The sequence below is a fragment of the Carassius gibelio genome, chromosome B6 (genome assembly GCF_023724105.1).
Source record: "Carassius gibelio isolate Cgi1373 ecotype wild population from Czech Republic chromosome B6, carGib1.2-hapl.c, whole genome shotgun sequence".
Lineage (NCBI taxonomy): Eukaryota > Metazoa > Chordata > Actinopteri > Cypriniformes > Cyprinidae > Carassius > Carassius gibelio.
This window is the reverse complement of record NC_068401.1, coordinates 7370921-7391503: the sequence shown is the minus strand read 5'-3', so window position 1 is coordinate 7391503 and position 20583 is coordinate 7370921. Positions and strand designations below refer to the sequence as shown.

The window sequence follows — 20583 nt, the reverse complement described above, 5'->3', positions numbered from 1 at the left end:
AGATGCAATCGATTAAGGCTGTCGATGGTCGGTTAACCGATTCAATGTTGGGCTGCGTGCGGCTCATGCGCACTCAACACGTGCGAGCGGCTGTGAGTGACGGTGACGATATATAAAAGCATCATCATTCATTCACAATGTACAAATTAAGCTTTTAATGTGATTTAAACTTTAAAGTACATTAAAATAGAAACAACATAAAAGTTCTTCAACATTAAATGCAATAGAAATGTAGTTACTAATCATTTCATCAGATAACTGTTTTATATCGTGCGCTTTGCAGGGCTGCGGGACACAGTGACAGGACAGGTAGTCTATTCATTCCTACAACTTGTTAATTCATTCCTACGAATTATTAATGTGGCAATTGTCCATGTTTCATTAATTTTGTTCCCTAAATAACCCATGATTTAAGTGAAATAAGGGATCAAATTAATAAATCGAACGAATTCTTAATTCATGAAATCTTTAATTTCCCTTCCCATGTTTACCACAGTAAGAGATGCGAAAACAGTTATTAAAAGCGAAAGATAATAAAATAAACCTGGGAAATTAGAGGGTTAGACTATGAAGATTTAGGAAAAGAAACGATGCCTAAATATACTGAATTTGTGGAAATTCGTGACCAACCGGCAAACCAGAACAAAGCCGCGTAAATGAAGACTATGGGGTCCAAAAGCATGGTCGCGAGCTAACATTTTCCAGTTAACCTATTATTCCTCTAATAAACAAAGCTTTTATACCACACTTGTCATAATCAGATCTTATCATTTCTAAATAAATAATTGCTGGATTCAAAACAGCGATTAATAGGCGCTGTGACCGACACATTCCTGGAGCATTCACTGCTGTCACTAAACGGTGACGCCGAGCATCGTTCACAAGTTTCTGCATGGACCTGACTAGGGCACAGGTTCTAAGCCCTGGGACAAAATGGGATGCTTTAAGGAACATTTATAGCCTACTAAGTAATAGGCCCAACATAAAAATAACAATTTGTTTTCATGTTTTTTTTTTTTTTTTAAATAGGCTATGCGAAATATATCCGACTTAAATAGGCTAATTAAGATTAACGGATTTAAAACAGAAGTGTGGGCGCTCCATAAGTTCACAAAAAAAAAAAAAAGGATGACAACGCATTCTGTTTGTTTGCTTTATTTTACAAGAGCACAAATCTTCTTTTTTTATTGTGAGTGTGCACAAATGAAAGTAAACACTTTTGCGGAAAATATATATATTTTTTTTAATGTCTCAGCTGTTTCGATCGCCCCGGAGCCTGCTGCACACGTATATTCTAGCGATTCAAACTTACATCGCAGTCTGTTCATTATCAAAATAAAATGTCAACTAAACATTAAAAGGTTACACTGGTCAGTTTAAATAGACCGTAGTATACCGGTCCACTCTGCTGTTATGCCAAGGACGTTTTTGCTCATATGAAGAGGATCATCTTTTCCGTCTATATGCGAATGCGTGTTAAGTACAAGCCTAGTTTACATTATAAATAATAGTTTAACATTCAAATACATTGCGAATATGGAAACATTTCGATTTGTGCCGAATGAGACATGAGCAATAACCTCCAAATAAATCTAGCCAAAGCCCCGCTCGCTCATCCTCGTGTGCACGCATGCACTGTCACGATCTAATGCGCTGTATGCCGGATTTTTAAAAATCTGACATTTTCTAGGACAGAATCCAGCAGGATCAAATTAATGTGAGCAACTGTGTTTTGGTGCAGCAGCGCCGATGTAGTTCACTTAATGTGCAGCGCAGTCACACGCGCTCCACATTTCGGATAATTTTATACAATAATGTGAGTTGAAAACATTGCAATTTTGCTTTAAAATACAACAACGAGCACCACAAAACCATTTAAAGAGGCGCGTTCAGCGTTCTCCGTGCGGGATTGGAAACTGTCAACAAAGTAAAATGACCTCAAAAGTATGGCGCGCTCTCTTCATTTTATCAAATGATCATAATCGCATCTATTCATTTTATAATCCTGCTACTAGCATTTTATTCAGACTAAAACCTCTTTAATTCAAGTGAGAAAGCGTTTTGTGTGTGTGTGTGGCTTTTGCACATCCTGTCATACCGCTGACTGCGTGCCTGCAATAGACGCATTTTGCAGTATTATGGTTAACGATTAATCGATTAATTGATCGTTAATTTAAACGACGATCGATCATGGAAATAATCGAAATTTGACATCCCTAGTTATAACAAAGGCTTTTCTTAGCTTAAAGGGCTTTGTTGCAATCGGCTATTGCACTTTTTCTGCTGTATATTAAAGAAAGTTATTCTGATGTAATCATATTATTTTTCCATTACATTATACGAATTAAACTAAACTCATATATATATAAACAACTAGTCATTTTCTAAATGTAAGAATGCCTGAAAACAAGCCTTGGTCTGAAAAGACCCCCACAGTTACATGTGTCACTTTAAACTGATGTGCTGTAATTAATGACACCGCACATGGAGGCTCTTTAATTCCTGGAGCAGTTGGCATTTCCGCAAGACTCCAGTCTAGGCTTCAGTTACACAAATGTTAGCGGTGCAGTAAATTACGGCACCGTTAAATGAAACAGACTGCTTGTAGAGGCAAAGACAGAATGTGATAACGCTTCAGTGAAGAGAAGATTTAAAAAAAAAAAAAAAAAAAAGAGCTCAATTAACACAGCTCTCCATTTCAAGTGCAGCATAAACAGGCAATCATGGTCATTGACTCTTGCATGCTTTGGGGACACAAAGTGGCCTGGAGAGAGGACAATCAGGTCAATGGGATACATATCTGCTACTTATGCATGGTACTGGACTACAAGGCTGCACCTTTATAGGCAGACTGCAATCTAAAAAGCAATCTGTTGTCATTTAAAGGACAAGGCTAGTTGAACTGAATCCAGACTTTCTACTGAGCCTACAGATTTAATTAAGCTCAGATGGAGGACTCTGAACATAAAAAAAAGCAATGCAAAGCACTCAAATTTGTCCTAAAAATACGCTAGATTTTTATATTTTTTTAGACATTTCCTGACAGCATTCGTGAGATTCTCCACTAGATTTAACATCGCTCGCCCCTTACATCACGGCAAACACGACAGTTATGTGCAGTGGCAGTACGTGGAGCGCCTTGATCCTCTGGTGTAGCAGCATTAAGCGTTTGACTGGTGGGGGATGATGAAGCTGCCATGAGTGTGCGTGTTGAACAAGCTCTGAGACCGGGCTCCCATAAGCCATTCTACGAAGATTAGTGGCTTTGTGCCTGCTGTACAGAAGGAAGTTAGCGAAGAGAGCACCTAGAGAACAGGTCCTGGGTTCTTGTGCTGTTGCTCTCGACTGGGTGGAGGACATTAAACATTCATCTCCCCTGGAGGGACTCGGCCCTCTCGCTTCCCGGAGGAAATTGCTCTCTGGGGAGATCTCAGCTGTGGGGAAAAATCTAACTGTGATATAACTGCTCTCTAGTCATGGATGTGAGCTGCAATGTGAAAACGCAGTACTTCAGCTGACAGTGTAGAATAATAAATAATTTCTTTCCTGACTTTTTGTTCTGCTTTTTTTTTTAAGTAGCAAATAAATTGGACAAAAAGATTCAAATTCATAAAATATATGTTTGCAAGTAACAACACAAACAATGGATTTGTTCCTCAAGTATCAAAAAAATAAAAAATAAATAATATATTTTGGACTTGGAAATCAAGCACAAACTCTGTATGGGCCTGTCTATAATTAGCAAAGAGGAAGCGATTTTTTTTCTTTTTTTCTTAACATCCCTTTCTCTTTTTGATCCATCCAAGAGAAGGCTTCCTGTGTTGTCTGACCTTTCACCAAAGGAACCCGCTCTATTCCCCTCATCACTCAGACAGCAAACCAGGTGTAGTGTTTGTGTTTAGCACACATAAGGATCCATCTATCTTTCTATGTTTCTTTTCACAGGATGACCTAAAAGAGTTGATCCCTTTTCCATCCGATTCACAGAACCTTGAGTGCTGCCTTTGCCTCTGACCTGTATAAATTACAGGTCACTTTTTGAAACAGTATGAACAAGCTAAAGGCTGTGCAATATGCACCATATTCCCCACAACAATTTATTGAATATTTATGTCTAGACTGGCCTGCTCTGCTAAACTAATAAGGAGAAATGCAACAATGAAGCACTTTTTGTTAAGCGCTCAAATAGAAAACCACATCTTGTCGCTGAACTGCTCCTTTGTGATTCACATTTGCACTGAGAAAAAAAAAAGGTTTCAATACAGATTTATTCCCACACTTAGCTTTCTGGAGGCTGTGGGCCTACAAAGAATTTGAACACTGAAGTCACACTTAAAAAAAGTGACTGCATTAGAGAGAGATTATATATAGTGTAATTTAAAGACCTTTCTGAATTAATTTGAATAAAATATTAAAGTGTACTCTATAAGCGTTTACAATTCATTTAAAAAGTGGTTCTAGCAGCATTTGTTGATGTTGCTTGATTTGGTATATTGCTTGCGTTTTCCAATAGGCCTGCTTGTGTAAAATAAAACATTCACATGAAGAGTTCACTGAAAAGATGTTTCCCTTGCCCATCACCTTCATACGTTATCTGCGAATCCATGCACTTACTGCTCTGACGAATTTCAATATGTCATAGAAAAACACATCAGCAAGCAATAAAGTAAGATGACTAATCCTCTTAGCGCTAACATCTATATACAAGCAGAGCTGCAGATAGTAATGGCTTTATATTTCCTCGGGCAAAAACTCCAGCTCATATCGAGACTAGCTGTCAGTCACATCGTCTTTCATTGTCTGCCTTACCATCTTCATCAGCGCTGGATGCTGCAGACTACAGCGAGGCAGAGTCCCTCAATCGAAACGGCTTCAGTTCCTACTCAGTTAGCGGAGTAAGTGTGGTCACCGAACGTCACTGACTGTGGTTATGTGATATATTCATGAGTCAGGCGAACGGCAGCCTCCTCTGCTCCACTGACTGAATGACATGCGGCGGGTGAGGAGGAGGAGGATGGCGAGAGTTGAAGGAGGGTGAGCCCAGTGCTTCCCTGCGCTGGGTAATGATGTGCTCCATTCTGCCTTCCCTCTGAGAGGCTCTTGGCTGAGTGAGCACATCCCAACAGAGCCGTCCATCAAACTCAGCATGCAGTGGCCCACAACCCCCTCCTCACAGCGCACACACGTACAACACCCACACTTACTCGCTCGCGCTCTTGCATTCATTCACTCTCTCTATTCTTTTGGTCTCTTTTTTAATCTCCTCTCTGGTGCCTTGTCATCTGCCTCCCTTCAGAATCACACGACCAGCAATTTCTCTGTTGCTAAATCACTTTCAGCCAATTTCAGCCCACCCAGACAGACACACACACACACACACACACACACAGACGGTTCAAACTCAATACTAAGCGTCAACCTATCTCCAGGGCAGGGAGGAGTTCAGTGTGATCGAAAAAGTCTAAATACACTGAAATGCTGGGAATCTTCAAACCCATTTAAAAGTATAAATCAAGTAATATGTAAAACAAATGAGAATTCGATCATCAGGTTCAGTGAAAGTTTGTGAAGTGCTGCTGTCATCAAAAACACCCAAATAATAAGAAAAATCAACTTTCCACTCAAATTATTATGCAGAAAGCATAAAATAATTGTAAAAATATATTCTCTTATGACTTTTGGATCCCACTGTAAAGAATATAATAACATTTTATTTGACAATATTGTAGATTGTAGATCATTAGGCTGATAATAGGCCTATACGTCAAATATTCAAGGGAAAAATTATCCTAACTAATGCTGTAAAAACATAGGCTACATGAGAGTCAGTTACATTACTATAATATACAGCGCGTGAGTAACCAGCTACTCAGTTCAGGTTTTCCACGTCTTGTGCACGAACATGGTAGCTCAAGATAATAATACACATCAAATCGTCTAATCGCTTGAATGTCCAAACCATAAAACAAATACAACTGACAAAGTTTAGTAAAGACTCAAGGCTCACACACCATATTCAACACTATGTGTTGAAGCATCGTTCTCCTCCGTGTTTTGCTTTTATGCCACTGACTGGCAGAATCCTGTGGCTACACACACTTTTAAGGGGGAAGTACTAACAGGAAATAACCGACATGGGACAATTACGTCGGTTAGAGGTTCTTAATTTCAGTTTTGATTACTTTTCGATTAATCGTCCAGCCCTAGTGTATCTGCATGTCAAAACAAAAGCACTGTGTGATTGATGCCTAGCACTAAATTTATGGTCCTTCACAGAGCAAGTTACATGTGAGTGCTTAATCACATGAGCCAACATGCAACTTCTCTTTACTGTTATCACCGGCATCCTGTCAAAGCGTCTAATTCTAACATTTGGTAATATTTCTATTCAAAATCGCGATTCCTCGTTTTCTAAAAAATTATTTTTATCGTGGAATAAATTCAAATCAATTGATCAAATCCGGAAAATCGCCCAGCCCTAATTATATGGTGCATATATTTAGCAAACCCCGTCTACAGTTTATTTTTCTAGCTGACTAATGAGTTTGTGGTTACCGAATATGTTTTTTCTGAGGTAAATGTGACGTTAGGTGACATTGTTTACAAGCCATTATACTGACATCATTGCATGGCTGAAACACGGATTGAGTGATTACATGAGACAGGATACAGATTGTAAAGTTGTTTACAATTTAGACTTACCTTCGGATGTTTAATAATGTTTATTTTGTGCTGAAACTGGTAATAATGTGGAGGAGATGATTAGTTCACATCTGTTGAACTAAGGCGCTACAGCATTCTGTCACTCCACATTAAACGGCACCAAAACGGCATTGATTGTTTGAATATTGCAATACAATTGACAGAATTTGAAATTTGAGACTTTGTTTCAGATTAAAAGTAAAAGCACAATGCTTATTATAATATACTGAAAACCGCCTAGACTAATCAATTCTTGGGATATAAGAATCAATATTGTTTCAGAAAAATGAGAATCGATTAAAATCGAAATAGATCATATTTTATTACCTAGATAGACCTATTAAAAATAGATGCATTTTAACTGGTAGTCTCAGACTTTTGGATCTCACTTAATACAACACAACTTAAAACTTAATGACAACAAATGAGATGTACATAGAACTGCAGAAATTCAATATCTAAATTAATTCCAGACTACAACATTTTAAAACAACATGTTTAGTACCTGTTGGTAGATTCTTCCAATCCCAAGTGACAAAATTGCCAGATAATGTGTGATCACTACTCTTCACCTCTATCTGAACTCTACAAGACTAAAATCCCATCTGTGTATTCCAGATATTGTTCTTATTTTCAGTGAAAGAGGACTATTGTGCTGATTTGCTTAAATGTCTACAATCTCATTAAGAAGTTTCACACCCTCAATTAACACACTGGTATAGATTAAAAGCTTATGCATGTGGGTTAAAGCAGGTCTAAATGCTGATAACTGTGGATAAGCAAGAGTGCATCACAGTGTGTTTGTAGATATATGGGAGAATTTGACACAGTGTTGGCACCACCTGATTATGTAATTTCATTATCCTCAACAATCTGCACTCAAACAATGGCGAAGAAAATTACTGGATTGTAAATCTCAGCTTCATCAATTACACACACCGAATCTAAGCCATCCTTGTTGATTTCACAAATCAATAGTGTCAAGACAATATTATGTTATTACTAGTGGAACGAGGCACTTAAAACATCAATTTCCCATTAAATCAGAAAAAAAACCATCAGCTGAACAGATCTTTGAATTTGTGCGCTGTGACATACTTATTATTCCACTTGCTTGCTCTATGTACCTACCTTCATGACACACGAGAGAGACTGTCAACACTGAAACTCATTGAACATGGAATATTGAAAACAACTCAATTTTTATTCAGTTTCGATGAGTCAAACGTTTCAACAAAGTATCTCTCTGCAAATTTAATGCAAGGATTCTGTAAAAATCCATAATAAAAGATCTAGTCTGGCCAATCAACAGAAATACAATAAGTGGCAACTTTACAACTCTCATTCAGTGTAAATTAAATAACATATCAGAATGTTTTCTGTAAATGTATGAGACTGAACAACTACTGGGCATGTAATGCAAAAAAAAGTTTAAATATAAAAGTATGTATGCTTGCTGCTGTAGAAGCACTGGAAGAGCCAATTCTGTGAGGTTGCACACTGCACACCATCTATATATGTAACATTTTGTCTTGTGTAAGCTTTATCAATGAACTTTTTTAAGGCATGGTTGCAACACCATGCAACAAAGGGGGTGAGGCCATGCTGCATTGCTTTAGAGAAAAGGAAGAAAACTAGGGGTGGATGTAAAAATCTATTCATATATCAATCGCGGTTCTGTTTTCTAACGATTCTAATGGATTCAAAATCAATGTTCTAAAGCAGCAGTTCTCTTTCTCGCGTCGCTCTGCATCTCTCTCACTTTCTCATTCAGATCACCAGCTCAGCAGCTAAGCTCCAAGAATAAACCGTTACATTTATACACCTATTTTCACATAGCTATGAGAAGCATTAAACATGAACGCGCATGTGGTTGCCGTGCTGTATTAGAGCTTTAATCAAGATAAAACCGTATATTAAAAGCTAACAGAAGCAGTAGCATTTACAAATAACAGCATATCTAAAATTATGAGACAACAACATACAAAGAAACATACCATTAAGAGCTGTGCTTGCACAGGTTCTACATGATCCTCTTCACTGATTTCCTCTGCTTCTCAATCAGACTCATGTTGATAAGCAAAATAGACAACACCATTGTTTACAATACAACTAGAGCACATGCCCCTGAGGTGAGGGGCGGGATGTTTAGACACACACTAGAGGTGGTTTAGCCAATCACAACACACAAGAGTAGCTAACCAATCGTAGCCAGTCGTCTATTTCTTAGGAAGAGGCTTCATAAAAGCAGGAAATAATCAGCATGTTAAGGAGAAGGAACAGAGCGGGTTGGAATAAAGGTAAATTATGGGGAATTTATTTTATTTTTTTAACGAAGCATTAACACACACGTTAGAGTGCACCCCATAAACACAATCAAGCCTAGAAAAAAGTTCAGAACATTAAGTAAATGCATTAGGTTTCATGAACAATGAACAACACTTTCACAGCCTTTAGTAGTCTCGGTTAATGTTAATTTCTCCATATGCTAATACATTAGTTGTATAAATTAACATTAATGTGTTATAAACTAACATGAATTAATAATGACCAAAAGTATCACTTAGCCTACATTAATAAATGTTGTAAAAAAATTAATTATTCAGATTTGCTAATGTTAACAGTCTAATCATTCTTGTCATGTGTGAGCTTTAAAAGGACTCAAATTGACATTCAAAATCAGATTCACTTCACAAAATTTGGTAAAATATTTCTTGTGGTTTTGCATTTGATTAGCTTAATTTGAAAAAAAGAAGGGGAAAAAAATTACTTGGACACTTGTGTAAAGGAGGAAAAACTTTGGCTGGGACCTGGCAAGGAGCTTCAGGGGAAGTAAAAAGTACCCAAGCATTGAAGATCAAGGTAACCGCGAAGGCCAAATGACACTTCCCCCGATCCGGCACATCAATCAACTTAAGAAATCTCCTAATGGATTCTTCCCTCAAACCTGTGGGTGACTGATATGCATCTTGGAACACAACGACCACAGAACCTGATACTGAAGCAAGGTGTCACATTCTTCACTTCTGTTCTCAGGATTCCAATGTAATATTAAAACATGATCTACAAGGAATGCTGCTTGAAGGCATTTGATTTTGATGGGCTAAGAGGAAAGGAGATGGTTCTAAGCTTTCCTTTGGGCTTGAGAGTGATTTTTTTTTATTCTGATTAGCTTAAATCCAAAAAGTGCAACCTCACCAATAACATACAGACCAAACAACTACTTGCATATCATGCAACAAGCCCACAGTGATGCAGTACAAATTTCTGCAAGGTTGACAGTAGCATGACCCTAGATAACCTCTACTGCCATGGAAACACAAAGTGAATGAGTCCATGAAGTGTGCAGCTGCTGTATGGGAAAAACAGAGACATGCCCTCCAGCAAAGATGTCATCCAACTCATACAATCCTGCAAGTTGCGAATACACGAGCATGAAAGCCATGCATATAATTCATTCAACACTTAATTTGCACGCTGTCGAGCGTCAAATTGCCCAGTACACAAGTGGACATCCAAACCTTTATGAGGTCCGTTAGGGAGTCAGTTGGGCAAAAGAGACTCTGTTATGCTCAGTTAACATTTTCCCTAAAATTTGCCTTTAATAAACATCCTAAGTCCACATCAGCCAAGTTCACGCTGTATTAAAAAAAAATCAATCAGCTCGAATCCAAAGTGCTCAGGAATCAGATAATGCTCCGCAACAATCTTGGTGCTTTAAACAGACCTTCTTTACATGACAAAAAAACATGCACTGCTAATCTACAAGCATCCTTGCACAGGGGGTCTCTGCATTCTTTGAACTCCAAAGACCAACAAAGATAAAATAATTGGTGAGTGGAATGCGTTATCAACACCACAAAGACCCATTCATTGAGGGAGGAACAGAGATAAAAGGTGCTGAGATGGGAGCATAAACGGCTACACACTTGTAAAAGAGTGCATCGTTTCTCTGCAAGCGCCCCATGCTCCCTTCCGTGCACCACTGGAATACATCAAACGTGGACAAGATGGCTAATTAGTCCTCATTACAAAGGGAGCCAGGCTTCTTACATCAGCAAACAATCGCATCCATCAAAGCTTGACAGCACAGATCAAACAGACAGAGCGGCTCTCATCAGCAATACTGTGCGATTTCTATTTAGCAGACTGATAGGAGCTGGGCTTCTGCCAGCAAAAGTGAGACAAGGGGTTTCCAACATGCATGGCATAATTTCCTGTCATTACCACAAATGTACATGCCTGCTTTCTGCAAACAGATCCATGAGCTGTGCTCGGTTTCGAAAGGGAATTAACGAACCAATCGCTATTGACAAATACGCTGTTTTGGAGTGTCTGACTTCTCCCAACACCTCCTCTTTCCCCCAAATGTCAGGAAAGCACTGGGTGTAAAAGAGCAAAAGAAAAGGTTAGAGCACGGGGATTACTGCGTGCGGCTGCATATTACTCATTGCTGAAGACACCACATCAGTCAGCTGATGAGAAGTGTTGGCGGGTTCACACATCATAACAAACACAGCGCATCACAGACAGACGTAGAACAAACGTAACTGAGGGTAGAAAGCTACATTCGCTTACAGGAATATGACCACGATGGCATTTCAGGCAAACTGAACATTCATTTGTTGATTTTATCAACGGTTCTTAATCCTGGTTTTGGAGTACCCCAGCACTGCACATTTTGGATGTCTCCCCATTTACCGTACTTAAAATATTTTCAACATACTTCCCCCGCGATACAGCATGCAAAACACAGTCACTCATAAAAAAAAAAAGAAGGGAGTTTTCACAGAAATGAAATTAAAGATTAGATTTAGGGTTCCCAAAAAACCTTTTGGTGAACAGTGATGTTAAGAATGTGATGAACATTGTATAAATATATAAAAATAAAAACCTGCTATGGAAAGCTTCTATGGATGTTAAAGTTCCGTCATGAAATAGTAAAGTGTCCAGCCAGGAGGCACTTTGATGAACAGCAAAAATAAATAAATAAAAATATATTTGTAAAAAAAAAAAAAATGGCAGACAACTGTGAGCCAGGTATTGTGTGCTGTAGATAGAAATAAAGTTGATCCACATGGTTAAACTGTTTAACAGTAGTACATTTTTTAGGTATATCTTGGGTAGCGCAAGGATGCATCTATGCTGCTATCATAAACCAACCAGACATCCTGAACTAGGCATCAAATAAGGGTAACTTCCAAAACGTACAGTCTTCCAGTTTAAAGAATGAGAAGCACTTGATTAAATGACCTTCATGAGCACACCTAGACCTGTTAGTGACAGCTTCCAACCAAACGGCACAGATATTAAAGCAGTCACTCTATTAGACAAACCAGAAAGACAACATTAACGTCTGATTCTTTGCTCTTAGCTAAACTGTTATTACAAATGAGTAGCAGGTTACGCTTATTCTTAAATCAAGCAGAAACTGTTTCACTTACAAACCTGTTACAACACAAGCGTCACATCCTGAAGACAGAACAAGAATTTCTGACACCTGATTGACCTTTAAACCACATTAAAAAGACAAGAAAAACCCAAGTAAATGTATTTCCTGCTCTGGATCTTAAACAGCAAACATCTCTATAATAGCTTGACAGCATATAAACACACCCAGACATCAAACACTTTTGATCAAACCCAACAAATGCCAGCCACAACGTTCAATGGCAAATCTGACTGGAGCCACACATGCAAACACTGCAGCAAGCATGCAAGACCACGGAGCTGCAGTCAAAGCATTTGCACGCAAATCCAAAGCAATAAATTGTGTTCGAGCTAATGCAAGACAAAGAAAGTTTGCCTGCCACTGCAATGACTGCACAGGCTGGCTGCCAAACTCAATCTAATGCCAGTCATCATACTGAATAAATGACAATTAACTTGCATGAGAGGACTGGCGTTTCTATGAATCTTAAACAGCAAATCAACAAGTACAGCATCGAAATCAGCTACATTAATGATGAGATCAGGATCGCAATGCTGCAGATGTCCAGCGTAAATGCCCATACCTGGTAGACGTGCCCTTCCGTACATCACAGATGCTGCATTTGAAGGCTTCGGCACTGTTTCTGAAAGTGCACACACTACAGTCCCAAAATCCGTCGTCCGCTGTCGGTTTGGCTTGTCTTTTTGGCCTTAAACAACAAAAAGAAGTCCAAATTATTAAGGTCAGCTCCCACGTTTGGCCCCTAACATCCTACATCTTGTCATACACTGTGTCGAATGCGTTTAACGTAACCGAAGTGGCAAAGAAAAGTGACAGAAAATCCGAGCCATGACGTGCGAGGACGGTTTATTAGAACCGGAAAATACTGGAAATACACGCTAACCAGCTAAGTTAACTAGCCACGGTTATTCTCCGTAGCTCCTAGTCACCGGGCTTAACACATCTATAATACACTTAAAGGGTCTAGATTGGTGTCCGCAGGCATGGCTGCTAGCGTTAGCCAGCGAGCTAAAGATATCGCGTCGGTGAACGGCGTGAAATTGAATGTCAAAAACCGTCCATTTAACGGCGAACTTCGATTAAAAACCGCGTCCGAAGAGGCCAGGCGTATCCCGTAGGAAGAAAATCTCTTTGTCTGAGAGGCACCGAGTCGTGTTTAGAGTTATCTGTGAAGAAGAGAAAGCCGCCATAGCTGCGTTTGTTTCTGAGAGAAAGGAGAAACGCTCCTCGAGAAAAGCATCGGGGTATCCACCGAGCGAATAACACAGCCGCGCGGACACTAAAATCGCCTCGAAAACTACCGACTGTTGACGCTTTCTTACCTGGTCGGGCTCTTTTTGTCGCCCATGGTGGAAAAACGGACTCTCAAAAGAACGAAAAGGGTTCAGCAATTAACAATAATTGTGTGTGAAGGTCCGTGTGAGCGTGTATGTCTGCGTCTGGTGGATCCACACTGAGAGAAGCGCTTGCAGGCAGACTCGCCTTCTCCTGACTGACTGACTGACTCTAGGCAGGGCGAAGAGACTGCGGATCCCGTGACTGCGCTGCCCAATCACCGCTGTCGTCGGTTTAAAAGTCTCGCCAGCTCAGAAATAATCAGCACGGATAGAGAAATAGTACTACACTTCTCTCCGATTGCCAAACGTAATTAGACTGTGTGCCTGTCGAGGTGAAAGAAAGCAGTAGTGAAAGACTGACTCGATGACTGAATGACTCTGCTATATATCAGTGGCAGCACCGGGGAGTGTGCGTTGGATTGGAAGAAATGCCAAGTTCAACTTGGGACACCTCAATACTGAAATGACCCAAGGCGTTTACTTTGTCTTATGGTGTACCATCTCAGACAATGTAATCATTTAACCATATAAAAAAAAAAAAAAAAAAAAAAAATGGAAATGAGGGATCAAATGATGACCTACCAGTTTTAAGTCTTGAAGAATCTCAGTGCAAGAAATTTGGTAGCACAGATTTTATTTTTTATTTTTGAGTGTCTTACAACTGGTATGAAGAAACTTAATTATCTCATTTCTTATGAAAAGCTGTTTTTCGTAGGCTATCTAAATGATCAGAAAGTAATATTTTCATATTTGGCTCTTTAGTAAAGTCACGAGTTAATGGAAATGACAACAGTTTTTCCAGTAATCGTGACATATGAAACTGATTATGTGGGGGGGAAATGGTTATATGTCACCAATTTATGACATTTTGATTAAAAAAATGATGGTCTCAAAAACATAAAAAAAGAAACATGTATGGATCAGTTATTCATAAGATGGATTTAGAAAAAAAAAAAGTAATTTAGTGTGACTGAGCTTAAAATGCTGCACTTGTTAATGAATGAGAGCCAATGGAGTTTTGTTGTCACTGACATAAGCATACTGACATTTTGTAAATCATGGCTTTTTATCTACTTTGACAAGCATGACCAGAATCTAAATTGTGCCAAAATAAACGGTGGTTGTACGGAGGATACAAGACGTCCTGAGTATAAACACAATTTACCTCACCTGTTTCTCTTGGTGTGAAACACGGACACCCAAAGATTATGAAGGGAACACACATAACGAGCAATAGACAATGATATGAGTGTTTTTAGTGTTTTTCTCATGGACTTCATGATTTCAATTTCTCAAGTGTCCAGTCCTCATCTGCGGCTTCCATTTATTTTGGATTGCACAGTGAAAACAAACCCTCGAAGAGGCCCCTCATGGCAGACACGAGGGCCCCTGTATGGGGGGATATGAAATGTGAATCATTAGCTGCTCTCCGGGGTTCCAGCCCCTTTGTGCCCCCTTTTCTCTCCATGTGCTGCTGGGTCTCTGTTGCAACTTCTTGACAGACTCGTAAGTTTATTACCGGCTGATGTTGATTGGATGTTTGATCTGGAACTCTTTGCAGATGGTTCCTTACAAAATCCAGGACTGTTAAGAAAACAAACATCTAAGGTTCGGAAAATCCAAGAACTTCAAAGGCCAGTGAAGTATTGACATGAAAATTATACAAGAATCACACAATTGTAAATACAAAATACAACACAGATGCTGTCAAAGTGTTTTTAGTCCCATTAGACGAATATGAAATATTGCACAGCACTGATTACCTGAGCTTACAAACCAAGTTGACGCTCTGTCTTCATAACTGAATGCAAAGAACTTGGAGAAAAGTTGTAAGAACCTGTCAGGTCCTTAATTTAGATGAGCAATCCTGTGATTAAAATTAGAACAGTACATTTGGCTGTCACCTTTGGTACCAGATTGATGTCACAGATTTTAGCTTTTACGTGCTGTCTCACGAATGATGAGCTGTGATGTGGGAGTAAAGATGACTCAGATGAACACAGCAATCAGAACTGAGAATCTAGCAAACAGATGGAATCGACCGAAACTGAGAACATGGTTTCTTTCTGTTCTCAGTGTGGCCGGTCAACCTTTATTTGATGATGCATTCTCAAAGCCCACAGTGTTTGGATACATGAGTTTTAACAAAGAGGAAGTTTTAACAAAGAAAGAAAAGTGAGAACTAAAGATTATTCAACTTTCTAATCTTATTTGGGCATATAATAAATAAATAAATGCTTATTAGTGAATTTTCAAGTATTCATATATTGATGCCATAATCACAAAAAAGAAAAAAAAAAGAAAAAAGTTTCCTATAAAAACAGGGCTTTGAAAAGTGCTGCATAGCATAAAAGCCATTTTTATTTGACCTGCTTGCTTTTACTAGGACATTTAAATTAATTTAAAATGTTTGTTTCCAGGGTAAATAAAACACATTATGAATCAATTTAATCAGAGGGGGCCAGTGTATCCTAAAAATAAAAGCGCACTATATGCCTGGCTCAAGGACAAAATCGGGGTGACCTCTGGATTTCTATCATTTTGTTTGTGTTTGGTTCATGTTTCCTGATTAATTTCGAACCAGCAATTTGACAGTTACCTCTGATGCACAACTCTGACCTTTGCTGCCATTCTCAAGCCCGTTTCACTTAACACTTTGCATTGCTTTTTCTTTTTTCTTTTGGTATAAGCTAAGGAGACATGATAAAGAAGAAACGATCGGCCTGTTATTTCAGTATTTAATGTTGTTGAAGCCAGAAGAAAGAATCAGAAGCATATCTGCAGCCCTTTGGATCGTTTTCTTGCTACTGGGAATGCGTTTATATAATTTGTTCTACTTGACCTTTAACCTTACAGATAGAACACATCTGGCTGCCTCCCCTAGGGCTGCTTCTTGTTGGCTAAACTCATTGTGTGTGCATACGCTTGTGCTGGACTTCAAATTCATTTCCACTGATCAGTAAACACAATGTTCGGTGACACATTTGAGCTACTTACAATCCCTGTTCTCTCTTGAGACAAATGTGGTTGACCATATATATGCATATCTGGCACTGACACTGGGAATTTTAAGTTTTTTTTTTTTCTAGAGCACTGACTGATTGAAAACAAAATCTGGCTTGAGCTCTCATTTGGCACGCTACCAAACGAAGGGCTTCATCGATAGGCGTACTTGAAATACACATTCCTTTAGGATCCCACATTATCACCCATGACTTTTGTGGCAAGAGTTTAGTGAAGCAAAATCTTTTTATTAATTTTTTTCAGTTTTTATATATTGTAGGAATTTTGACTCAGAAATTGTTATTAAATCTCAATAATAATTACAAAGTAATAAGTAAAATAAAACTCTGAATTAAAATAAGATAGAATTTTCCTGTATGGCATACTACAAATCATTTTTGTTTTGTTTACAACTTTGAAAAACTGATTTTTACAGCATACTTACAAATTGTTGTCCAATACTGATTTCAAATTACATGCCAAAAACTGTAGATAGCAATGTAATCCATTGCATATTATAATCAGACTACTTTCTGATTACTTTTAGATTACTTTTGACCTAACTTGTTTATCATATAGTGCAGTAATATGCACTGAAATAAAATCCAAAACAAAACAGTAAAACAGTTTATGGACATTGCGTTTACACAGCACAATGCAATGCATAAGTCGAAATGCAGATAAAACATATTTTTATGGACTGTTTTTAAAGTGCACATATGTTTTGATATACACACTCAAAGTAATTCTCAGAGATTAAATAGCGAGACATTTTTTCGTATGTGTGTGCATATGTGCTCTGGGAGAATGAGGGGGGAAAGGAGGTCATGATTTCCTTTTCCACACAAGGAATGTCTCCATAAGAGTTCCTGTTTGGAAAGTGGTTCTCTCACTCTGGTAGAGATCCAAGAGCTGCTAAAGCCCTGATGAGCCCATAGTGATAAGGAGAAGCGCAGCCAAATCTTGAGGAAGGTAGATTATCCCACCAAATGCTGGCAAACACACTGAGTGTGAGTATATTATTTGTTAGAGAACGAAGGAAAGAGACAGACTGCTAAAGTCAGGTGAAGAGACTGAAAAAATGATGACAAAGAGAGCCAGACTGAGCGTTGGGGTGGCAAAGGGGGAGAGAATAAGAGTGAGAGAGAGAGACTCCTTTAGTCTCACTCTAAAGCGTAGAGCTTTGCTGAATTCAGGGCAAGCTTCACAAAAGGTTACAGAACAAAGGCCTGCGAGCTAAGTGTACGTGCAGGGGAGTATGCGTATGCACGCAGGCAGCATGGTGGGAAGGCTCAATCCCATGGTTTGTTAACTCAGAGGCGCACTGTAACTTTAAACAAGAAAACGAGACGCTTTGCTTCAGCTGCCAGCTCCGCCGCTCTCACTTTCAGATGCCGTTTCTCTCTATGAAAAGGAGAGCACTTGTTTATCTTTCAAATTGTCACTCTTCACCGTTAAAGGCCTTCCTAAATGGTTTTCAAAACCAAAGTCACTTGAAAACAATCAGGCATGACAGACCAAGAATTGTGGCACATTTTTGATCAGGAAAAAACTCAAATCAAGCTATTTGAGCATAGGTCACCTTTAGATGAAGGAATGAGGGGTTTAGAGACTTTGTAATGCTTTTATGTGGTACTTCTGACAAGAGCAGTTTACCCAGAAGACTATAAATCACCCGATGTGGTCAAGGAGACCTGAGTCTCACAGAGCTAGACATTAAACTGTCTGACTGACATTTAGGCCAACCACTGTTTATTTTACATACCATTTAAAGGTGGGTACATTTGAAATTGATGATACCACAATAACACACTACTGTGAAAAGAATTTCAGTCCATACAAAAGTAATGAGAGAATTATATTGCACAGGTAAACTTGGAAAGCAAACATCGAATATTAAGTTATGGATGTAAATATGTAGTTAACCTCAGATTAAAAAGTGCCTTAAACAAAATATTTTAGATTCGGTGAACCCTGCAAATTATTCTTCAAGCAGACACAGGTAAAAATCCCATCCTAACTCCTGGAAGTTGTGTAAAAGCCATCAGACTGGAACAAAATTTAGAATTAGCTCTCTTTCATGTAAGGATGTGGATTTTAAATTTAATTAGCCATAAGCCACAGGAAGCTGAAATTAAATTAAATTTAGACAGGAAAAGGAATTTGAATTTAAGGAAATTCCAAACAGGTATTACATTCCGAAAAACTGAGTGATATATATATATATATATATATACACACACACACACACACACACACACACACACACACACACACACACACACACACACACACACACCTGGTCCACAAAAGCAATCTTAAGTTGCTGGGATATATTTGTAGCAATAGACAAAAATACATCGTATGGGTCAAAATGATTGATTTTTAATTTATGCCCAAAATCATTAGGACATTTAGTAAAGATCATGCTCCATGTAGATATTTAGTAAATTTCCTACTGTAAATGTATCAAAACTTTATTTTTGATTAGTAATAGAAGATGTTTAAATCTTTATTTCAAAAAATTTACCTTTATGACTGTTTTTGTGGTCCAAAGTCACATATTATATAATTTTCTAGTCAACAATTTCTATATTCTTACCTTCAAATTCAAATTTACTGCCTCAATTTGGTTTCAGGAACTGTACTGGAATAAAGTGCTGTAGGCGTGATGTCAAAACCTGGAAGACTATTTTGCCATAGGTTCTCTTAAGAATTTCCAATAGGTTTTTATAATGTTGTTTTTCAATTTATGAGTAAAACAATGTCTGTGGTTGGTTGTTGTGCTCTACAGCGTGAATTGCACAGAACCATTCTAAAAATGCAAATTCTCTTAGATTTATTTAAAACAAATTATGCAATATGTAACTGCATCAAGTGGATGTAGTGTGTGCAGTTTATGTATACAACAACAAAATATCCAAGTATTGTCAAATTATGTTTACCACAGACAAGTTATTTTACTTATGAATTGAAGCCCCATTATGAAAACCCATATGAAAGTCTCAAGGGAACCCATAGAAAATTAAGGGTTTGACAGCTGCAGCACTCTAAAGACATTCTCAATTCAGATCTAAATGGTTCACATAATCATGTTTTGTGTGCAGTTTGCATTAGATGGTCAGTGAACGGACTGCAGGAGCTCCGTTTGCTTGCCATCTAAGGCTAAGAAGGCTTCAGCTTAATATGGATGATGTTTAGACTGAACCAAGCAGTAGAATCTCACCAGGTAACAGTGGGTTCTTGTTCAATTTGACTGATTAGTTCATTGACGAGAGCAATGCAGTCAACTCGCCAATCAATCCCCAATGTGCTTGATTCATTTAACTGAGGACCTTTAGAGGACACCTTGTCTACTTGCTCCCCTTTCCTTTCTGGTGACTCAGCTGGTTGTGAAGTACACAACCTGCACACTATGTGAACTGCACAAAAATGGACAATGCCGAAGTTCTGGATATTTTTTTTTTCTTACATGCTTATTACCTGTTCTCTTCCCATATGCTTGACGTTATCAGAAAATATCCATCTGGCACTAATGGGAAATAGAGGAACAAGATGCTTTATGTGTTTATCACTTTCCTCCACACCCCTAAGCTCCATTATGATGTGTCTGCAACCGTTTTTAGAGGGCAAGAAACCTTCACATTAGACTCATATTATTACATGTGATAAGTGTGAGACTCAGAAAGGTAGAGGAGGGAGAGAGAGGGGAGCAGAGAGGTGTGGGTGGGAAAATGCATTAAAGCCAGAGACAGAGGCTGAGGAAGGCAGAGAACGGGGGACAATAGGTTAAGTGGAATTGGATAATGGAGAGTGTTTCATCAGAACATGAGGCGAGAGAGAGAATCAGGTAAGATGGCAGGGGGTTGTTGCTGAGGTGAGAGAAGACCAAGGCTTTTTTGGCTTCAATAACAAGCAGGGTGACATTTCATCACAAGCAGAAACCTTTCGTGATGGCATTAAAGCTATTGTGTTTGAAAGACTGATCAAGCAGGCAACCCCAGGCAAGTCGCTAATGTCATATGGAACATAGGCTTTTCCAAGAAAAGCAATTTCAAAGAAACCTAATGACCTGAAGTGGCCCCGTTT

The 20583-nt window shown here is 38.6% G+C and overlaps 1 protein-coding gene across 1 annotated transcript in view; it reads right to left on the bottom strand.

The window, feature by feature from the left end:
• The window catches only part of LOC127959720 (RING1 and YY1-binding protein B), a 28281-nt gene extending 14440 nt beyond the window's left edge, over window positions 1–13841 (bottom strand). The window contains exons 1-2 of the mRNA XM_052559048.1: window positions 13477–13841; window positions 12717–12842 (exon numbers count right to left, since the gene is read on the bottom strand). Of these exons, the coding sequence (XP_052415008.1) occupies window positions 12717–12842; window positions 13477–13502 (152 nt within the window). The 5' untranslated portion in view covers window positions 13503–13841. The remainder of the gene's footprint in view (window positions 1–12716; window positions 12843–13476) is intronic.
• Window positions 13842–20583: the final 6742 nt, after the last annotated feature.